The 9726-nt window shown below is 36.4% G+C and overlaps 1 protein-coding gene across 5 annotated transcripts in view; it reads right to left on the bottom strand.

Moving 5' to 3' along the window:
- The window catches only part of Gkap1 (G kinase anchoring protein 1), a 162283-nt gene that overhangs the window by 140525 nt on the left and 12032 nt on the right, over window positions 1–9726 (bottom strand). Inside the window, exons 2-4 of one of the 5 annotated variants that reach the window (XM_023699182.1) lie at window positions 9422–9590; window positions 5505–5545; window positions 1457–1712 (exon numbers count right to left, since the gene is read on the bottom strand). In XM_023699182.1, the coding sequence (XP_023554950.1) occupies window positions 1457–1672 (216 nt within the window). In that variant the 5' untranslated portion in view covers window positions 1673–1712; window positions 5505–5545; window positions 9422–9590. Of the gene's footprint in view, window positions 1–1456; window positions 1713–3609; window positions 3639–5504; window positions 5546–9421; window positions 9591–9726 lie in introns of those variants that run through there. The other 4 variants (XM_023699181.1, XM_023699184.1, XM_023699185.1 and 1 more) reach the window with 4 other exon arrangements.

Raw genomic sequence — 9726 nt, 5'->3', positions numbered from 1 at the left:
ATTTAAATACTGTAGATGCGTGAATTCAGCAAAATAATCCAATCTAGTCCAGTAGTCCATAACAGTAATGGGTTATCCGCAGGACTGGCAATGTCTGAATCTGATGACTTGAGCCTTCCACAGCTCAGCATATTAACATGGCTTCACTTTTCATACCTCGTTTCTACACTTTTCTGCTGGATGGTTAAGACAAAGATAAAGTAAGACCTATATAATAAGTTATGTAACTTTTGTATCTGACACAGTCAGTCAAGTTCCCTCAGGACTTATCCCGAAACTCTGTACCGCACTTTGTAGATCTTTTGTCAGTGTCAGCCATATGGATGAGTTATGGCATTGCTTGACCAATTTGCTCTCTGTGAAAGCCTGAGAGAATGTTTTCTCTCCATGTGACTCTCCTTAGGCATACTCTACATCATCAATCACTTTCCTCTGTGGCCCCATAATCTCCTTGATCAGAAAATTTGGGACACAACTGAGTTACATGATGTTACAGTACAGGTTCACCTATGTCCTGAGTCTTCACTGACCTTGAAAAGCTACAGCTGAAATGTTGGCTGTCCTTGCAACCCTTCTTTTTCTCTAATTTTTGGTCTCCAAACTTAAGCTGTTAACTGTCCAGAAGAGACACTTAATGATATTATTACCCTATAACATAGGCAGGTGAGCTTAACCTCACTATCTGTCTGAATATCAAACATCTTAGACATAACATGGAACGAGTATTTTCCATCAAGTATTGATATGTTAAACTTTAGATCCCTACAGATGTGAACAAAAATAAGTATTTTTTAAAAATAGGAATCAAAAATTTCATATTTTTCCACAGAAATTTAGAAATCTAACCATATACAGCATTGAAGCAGGACTGTCCTATGACTTCTTTTCTTGTCTCTTGTTTTCATTTGTTACCCTTTTTTTTTTTTTAACAAACATTTACTTGAGGACAGTATAGCAGTAATTGATATGACAAGCGTATGCATTTTGAAGACCAGAATGACAGGCATTCCAAGCATGACCCTAGTATTACACATTGCTATCTTCAGCGCAGTTGCTTAGTTCACAGGTATCAGTATTTAAAGTTAGTCAGGGTGAGAATCCTACCAATTAACTGCTAGTGTCAAAAACCTGCTGAAGATTCTCAGGATCATTGCCTTAACCATCTTGTGCACATAAATGTATGGCTTTGCCCCTGTCATGTTTCTTAGCTTTTCTCCTTGCCTGCCTCTTCATTGTTCAATCCTTAAATTGAACACATGCACCTCTACAGGCAGAAAAAAAGGCATTTAAAAAAAATGTTCCTACATTTGACTTTATAACTGGCATCCCTCTACTCAAGTAATATTTAAATATTTACCCAGTACCTAAGAACTAAGTACTATGATTCTATGAGTGAACAAATTACTATGTGTCCTCATAATGCTTACAGTCCCTGAGGAAAACCAAGTACTATTACCTCATTTGCTTCACTCTGTTGCTGTTCTTTCTTTTTTCTTCTTTTCTCTCTTTTTTTCTCATTTGTAGTTGATTTGCTTCCCACAGTTTGAGACTTTCCAGTATTCCGGCCTTTGCCTTTTCCAGGCTCAGAATCAGATCCACTGCCACTATCAACTTGTAAGAGCGCAAAACGAGAGGCCGTAGTGGGAACAGAACTCAGAACTGCTGAGGCCATGGTACAGTTTTCTTTTAAATGCTTATATTAAAAATAATTCCTGTGAGAAAAAGAAAACAAATGAGTAAATGTACTTAGTAAAATTTGTTCTAGACTTTAGAACAGCCATAAATATACATTTCTCTTGACATCAGATATTGTACTGTATTTAGACCCATATTAACAGTCCCACTGACAATACAAATTTATTCAGGAAAAATGACATACTGATATTTCAGATAACTGTTATAAGACTACCATCATTATGTGTTCATTTTTTCATTTATGAACTTTAAAAAAATCCTGACTGTCCTTTCCTTGAAATACTCCTAACATACAGTATAACATTTATGGAAAAGATCTCATATAAATATACTTTATAATAGAAAAAGTGGAATACCATTTTTCACTGTATACAATTTCATTTGTCCTATATGTTTACACTTAGTTTCCAAAATTGAAAAAAAAAAAACAGAAAACATTCTCATATATATCCAAAATGCTTTGACTCAAGAGATTGGCTTAGAATTGAAAACAAAAGAACTTAAATCCCCCCAAGCAAGGGAAACTTTTCAAAATTATCTCCTACACACACAGATGGGTATGTTCATTTTACTTAAGTTTTTTATCACCACTTCAAGAGACTTATAAGGGATCTTAAAGATCCTCTAGTAATTTCCAGCCAATTTTGTCTCATAGATGAGATAACTGGAGCTTAGATTGGTTAAATGACTTGCATAAGATCATTCTACAAGTTAGCTGCAGAGTCACAACTGGAACCTCAGTTTCCTGAACCTTACTCATCAAGTTCAAAACAAATTCTGTATTTACTACAAAACTAAATACTCTTGTAATTTTTTTTTTTTTTTTTTGTATTTAGTATAGGATCTACAGGGTCTCACTAAACAGATCAGACTCATAGTGGTCCTCCTGTTTTCAACCTCCCAAGAGCTGGAATTACAGGCACAGGCCACCACGCCCAGCCTCAATCCTGTCTCAGTGTACCCTGGGGGCAGGGCTGTCATGGCACTGCCTAAACAGGTGCTTTAATCCACTCAGCTACTTGGCCAGTCCTTCTGCCAATTTTTTTTAAAAATAATTTTTCTCCTTTTGTGTGTATGCAAGTGTGTTTAGCTGAAAACTGAACCTAGGCATTAATGTATGTGAAGCATGTATTCCACCCTTACACTGGCCTCCAACAGCCTTCTCATACTGCCATCATCCAAAGGTAGTTACTATCTTGAGCTTTAATAACTTCTGTTTTATAGTTTTATTACACTATAGCTTGAGTCACAATGCTCATATCTAAAGTAGATGATAACGCTTCCATTGTATCTCACTGGTCATACACGTTTCTTCTTATAGCACATACTGCAGTTATACTACCATTCAGGAAAGAAAATGAAAAATACATATTAAATTTTTAATCATTAGAATCCAGAAAAAAAAATTGGCAATCTTTCAATTTGTCTATTATACAAGTGAAGAAATATCATGAATTGATATTTGAAGATGTCGTTGAGCAGTCACGAAATCAAAGTTTTTTTAAATTGTAATACAATGTTACTACTTGATATTCTTGTATCTAACAACATGCAAATCAAAATAAAATACAACATACATTGATGACATCATGCTGACATATTTCAGGCTTAATTCTTTTCTAAAAATCTAAGGGCACCACAAATTATTATAAGGGAAAATATTATAAAAGTAAAAAGGAATTCCAGACTCAGTAAGTACTGCAAAGCCAGGCATGGTGGCCCATACCCTTAATCCCAGCACTTGGGAGGCTGTGGTAGGAGGACTGCCACAAGTTCAAGGCTTGCCTGGGCTATGTAGTGAGTCCAGGTCAACCTGAACTAATAGTAAGACCCTGTCTGGAAAAAACAAACAAACAAAAAACCTGTAAAAAGATACTGTGAAGAGCAGGGTAGCTCAGTAGAATAAGCACTTGCCTCGCAAGGGCCTGAGTTTAATCCCTGGTTTCGCAAAAAAAATAAATTATGAAAAAGTAATTCTATTTCAATTTCAATATCTTCCCAATACAATGTTATGAAAATTTTAGTTGTTTTGAGCACTATAGGTACAATAATTCTATCTAGCTGTTCAACAACTACCACTATATCTAACTGTTTGGCTATAAAATTCAAGTGGCTGCTCTTTTACTGCTCACAAATACTCATGCTCCACTCTGAAGGATTAAGTATCACTTCACTGTTGAATACCAGCATGACTTACTTTGCCAGGGAAATGCAAGCTTTAAAAAGCTTTAAAAGTCAGTGACTCACCAAGTTTTTTTTTCTCTGTGTCTGTGATTATGAAAGCAAAAGCTGACATGGGCTCTCCACTGTGCTAATCTGACAGAGTCTGAAATTATACTGATCAAAGCCCCTTAGTAACTTGCGATGGACATGTACCTTCAGAAAAGCTTTGCTGCTTTAAGCTGCTGAGTTTCAAGTTGCTACTGCATTATAACAAACCTTTATATAATTTATACTTTAAACAAATTTTCTTTCCTTATACAGGGATTTTCTTTTTGGGGGTGCTGGCTCAGGCTGCCTTAAGGGCAGGTCTGGTACGGCATGTGGTACTGGGGATCGAACCACAGTCCCTTGCCCCTGACTGATTTTGCCCAAGCAGGAACTTTAGACAACTGAGGTAACCCGCCAGCCTCCTACAACTGATATCAAAACCATGAATTTTGTACTTGAGTTGTAGAACTCACACACAGAGTTAAATGTTTATTATTTTTATCCTAACACATTCCACCAAAGCATACAGAAATTTCCTTTTTGTGGTATAAAGCAGAACTTCCACAACCAGTATATCCTTAAAGTTTCTCTAAGGTGTTCAGGCAGTGAGGAAAACCCTGGAGAGATATAAGGCCTCTGGGATGGTCTCCTTCAGATGCTAGGAATCCCATGTGGTGTTTAGCTCCTACATGTGCTACTCATCTTGTTCTGTCAACTGTGACCAAAAAAAAAAAAAAAAAAAAGGTGCTGAATCTCCTAGAATTCTGCTTTATCAGACAAACGCAGAATGCACTGCTGCTGTTATGGAAAGAAGACTCATGGAGGAAGAGTCCAGCATGTCCTAGTGAGCAAAGCCCCAAATAATGGCCTTAAACCCCCATTTGCCAGAGATGTGCCCTATCAATAACGCAAAATCTAACTGCAATGTAGACCGGTCAAACAATGTGTGCACCTTTCAGCAATTACAGTTTTGTCACTATTTTAAAAACTTGAAGTTAGAAAATTCATTTTGTTTGTTTGTTTTTGCTGTACTGGGGATTGAACTCAGGACCTTGTGTTTTCCAGGCAGGTGGTCAAGCCATTGAGCTATATTCCTGGCCCTAAAGTTAGAAAATTCAAATGAGCCTGAAATTCATTTTACCACAGGAAATTCTGTATTATTTACATTACTTTGTGTTAAAGAGTTATTAGTCTTTATAAATTGAATACTCAGACAACACAAGTTATCTGTGTTTATTACTCATACAATTCTATTACAGAATGACAAGAAATTACTTAAAAGTCTAGATGAAGAACTACATATTTTTATTTCATAAGCATGATATAGTATTTTAAAATTTATATTCACAGATGCAAGTATAATTTTCTCACTAAAAATCTTGAAAAGATTTTGAAGATTTAAAAATGACTGAGAACATGGGACTCCACTGTGAAACAAGCTCTGAAACTCAAACCAGTATGTGCCCCATCTAGAAATGAAGGCTTTAATCTCTGAAATGAAAAAGTGTTTAGTCATGGACTAGTTCAATAGGCACTGCCACAAGTCAGAGACCCGAAAATTGTATCTAACATACTGCAGAAGGAAAACATCAATTTACCTTAACCCCAAGAATCACAGCTGTCCTAAACTGCACATGCCCTGAATGAGTGAAAAGAAATAACAAAAGATAAAAGCAAAAGGAAAGCATTAGAATGAATGTTAACTGAGGAAAGAACCAATGATAAATACCTGAAAAACAAAATTTTTTTTCTGAAAAAACTGTACCACTCAACACTCTGCAAATACTTCAATCTTGAAAGGTAGACTATAAAGAGGGAAATACCTGTAAGTATCCCTTGTTTGATCTGAGTAAGGTGCAAAAAAGAACAGAAGAATGGCAGCCACCTATGTTGTTTTTTACATAGCAGGAAAAATTAAAGACAAAACATAGATCTCAGTCTGCAGCCAAAGGGGTAGGAAATGAGACAACCAGAAGGGTTCAAACTACTTCATGTTGTTCTCTAAAAAACAAAAGATATCATCTATGTATAAAATACTAAAGAAACCCACATACCATGCCAAAGGACATACTAACCAGTACTTCGGAAGTGGTAAGTGGGAAATGTAGATTTTAAATAAAAGATGGAACTATAGCAATATATAAGTAATCCTCAACTTGAAAATATGCACATTATCAACCTACCCACCCCCCCCAAAAAAATGCACACTACTTATACTTCTTTCCCTTTCTACAGGTTTTACAGTTTTCCCAAATAGTTTACAATGATCATATACTTCCATAAGGAAAAAGATTCACTTTGAAAAGTGAAAGTTAGTGCATATTCAAAATGTTAAGTATAATGTAATCAATGAAATGCTATTTTTGTGCTCGTTTAAAAATTTACAAAGTATAAGTCTACAGGTCACAAGTGACAATGAGACACTTTACTCCTTTATGTTGGGGGCCTGCCCATTAGATCAGTCGTTTAAGTGCCTGCTGAAACAAAGCAGTGAGGCTCAGGATGCTGTGATTCAATCCCCAGATCATCAAGCCAAACCAGACCTGCCCTGAGGCAACCAAAAAAAAAAAAATCCTTTATGTTAGTGATGCAAAAAATCAAATGATAGTGAACAACTGTCAAAGACTAATTACTGCATGCTTTTAGAACATTACATTAATGTTTAAGAATTTAAGAAGATAGTCATGTTGTACAATCCAAAAACTTTCTGCAACTTTTTTAAACCTTAAGAGACCATGAAGACACCAAATTTATTTATTTACTTATTTACCATTACTGGTAAGCAAACTTGGGACCTTTTGCTTGTCAGGCAGGCACTGAAGCCATTGAGCTATCTCCCCAGCCCCAGACATCAGCTTTTCAAGATACTACTTAAGGACTTAGCTGAGGTTAGTATTCTCTTGAGTGTTGGATCATAAACTTCTGCCTCCCCACATTCAGCCATAGCTAAAGGCTATTAGTATAAGCAATTTAAATACAGCTTTTCTCCCTCCGCTATTTTCCTTTCTCTTTCAAACCCATCTGGTCTTCAGAATTTAGATATTTACATGCTCACTTATATAGTCCTATGTAATATACTTAAGACACAATACAAATGAAAGTATGGTGGACCTTTACTAAGCTGTGTATGTTAATATGTGCACAGTGCCTAATGCACATTAAGTAAGAAATCTAATAATTATTCTGTACTTTTCCCTTCTCCCTTTGAATCTCCTAAAAATTTAAAATATCCCCAAGGCTGGAGGTATTAATCAGTGGTCCATTTGCTTTAACATTCACATGGGCCCTGGTCCACTGTAAAAAGAACAAACAAATGAATAAATAAATAAATAGAGCAAGGGACATAGCTCAGCAGCACAGCACCTTCCTGGCAAGTTCAAGGTCCTGAGTTCGATGCCTGGTACTAAATAAATAAATAAATAAATGTAAAAAATAAGAACAAATCTTTCCTTTAAAAAATTTCCAAGGCTAACACTGTATAAGCTGAAGGCAAAAGAAATTCCCAAGATCATTTAAAAAGCAGTAATGTTTCAGGTAAAAATTTAAAAGACCAAGTAAGTTCACAATTATAATACACAGGAAACACACAAATGCATTCCTTATTATACTATCATCTTTTATAATCTCATGACTACCATTAGTAAGACTACTAATTCCTGTAGATGTGAAAATAGTGATATCAAAAGCATATGAAGCCTTCATTTTATAGTCAATATCCAAAAAGCTACTTTTCAACTTACTAAATGTTATAACATATGTTAAGGCTTTCTATAACAATTCTTTGGTTTGTATCTGAACTCCAAGAAAACCAACTACTTAGAATTTCCTGAACAAAAGTTAACTTGTTCCTATCAGTTAATATTATTCCTTTTGCCTGTGACATCCTTTATCCTCACTTAAAATTTTTAATTTATTCCTCAAAATCCTGTTCAATGGCTAGCATTTCTATGAAGCATTCTCCGACCTGTCCCTCAAATCAATCAATTTCAATTTTCCTTATTTGTAGTAGTAAAAGGACTACATAAAAATAATCTATTGCACTTATCTCAGCAGGATCCTGATTTGAAGGTAGGGACTCATCTTCTATTGCATTTGTCAAGTTCAGAAAGAAGTTTATTCAACTTAGTGGGAGTTTTACATGTTATAGCCACCTATGTACTCAAAGATATGCTGGCTCATTAGACACTGTGGCACACATGAAGCCTGAGGTAATTGCCCAACACCCACTATAAAACACAAACAAAATTAAACTCCTTCCCAAAAATTAAAATTCATTTATAATTCAGTGGTATAGCAATTCTGTGGCACATCCTGAGACCTGGGAACATTTCCAGTAACAATCCCCCAGGTTCTATGGAAGATGACGCAGGAGGACTACAAGTTCAGGGCCAGCGTAGGTGATTCAGCTAGACTTTGACTCAAAATTTAAAACAACAAAATAAAAGGAAAAGAAAGCAAGTCTGCCTATATGGTTCAGCATTCCTGGGTTCAATTACCAGTGTACCCCCAACCCCCAGCACAAAGTACAAACTGGTACTGAATATGGATGTAAGGATTTCACACATAAATAAAGTACGTATATTTTTACTTGCCCACAATATTTTGGGGGAGAGGTATTGGGAATTGAACCCATGGCCTTCACTCTATTCGACATCCCTAGCTCTTTTTTGTGAGAATCTGGCTAAATCAAGCAAGGTCAAGGGAAATCGTGATTCTCCTGAGATTATAGGCATGGACCACTCACCACACCATACTGTTCTTTTGACCAACTAGGTACTTGCTCTTACTCTATGGAGCTGAACCCAACAGACTGACTCTGAATCATATAGGTAAGTTTTTAACGACCATATATGACAAGAACATTTCATCAAACAGAATTTAACTACTTTTTAGTATCAAGCTGTTGGGGAAAAAAACATTAGATTTTTATAGAGATTTTTCTTTTTTAATTAACATATATGTATGTATATACATATATATGTATTTTTTATTTTTATTTTATTTTATTTTTTGAGACAGGGTTCTCACTATGGAGTTCAGGCTGCCTTCCAATTTGGTATGTAGTCCAGGCTGGCCTTGAGCTCATAGCAGCCTCCTGCCTCAGTCTCCTGAGATTACAGTTGGGCACCACCATGCCCAGCTAGAGATTTTAATATAGAACTCTAATTTTCCATACGGCTTCACAAATATTTTTATGACTACAAGACAAATTTATTAGCCTGATTCTGGGTATAATCGCATTTACTATATAAAGATGCAATAGTAAACAGCGAAAAAAAGTCAATGACTTTTCAGTATAAGAAACACGATTTCAACTGAAAAAAAAAAAAAAAAAACTCACTAAGGTATAGAGGAGAAAAGGGATGCAGAAAAACGAAAGACCACGTAATAAACTACTTTTTCGCTTCTGTTGAATATTTGTTAAATATACTAGATGTTAAAGATGCCCCCAAAATTTTTATAAGTACTAAACAATAACGCCCAAAAAAAAAAAATTACAATTCTGCTCGTTTACCTTTTAGTAGCTGGTCCCACACCCAAGAGTACTCACTGCACGGTACCTCATTTCCGAATAAGCCCAATTCACCCGCAGGCTACGACCAATGCTCCAAAACTTCCTCGCAACTACGCAGATGAAGACCCAGGGCCGGCGAGACTCGGCTCCGGCAGAAACGGCTTCAAACCTGAAAAGCAGCACACAGAGAGTCAGGTCGTCGCTCCAGAAATTTCGAGCGCCGGCTCGGGCGGGGGCGGCGGCACCTGTCACTCGCGGCCCGGCCCGGGTCCCCCGTCCCGCCCGCCGCGGCCCTGCCCAGAGCG

The sequence above is a fragment of the Octodon degus genome, unplaced genomic scaffold, assembly GCF_000260255.1.
Source record: "Octodon degus isolate 3935 unplaced genomic scaffold, OctDeg1.0 scaffold00111, whole genome shotgun sequence".
Classification (NCBI taxonomy): domain Eukaryota; kingdom Metazoa; phylum Chordata; class Mammalia; order Rodentia; family Octodontidae; genus Octodon; species Octodon degus.
This window is presented reverse-complemented; position numbering and strand designations above follow the sequence as displayed.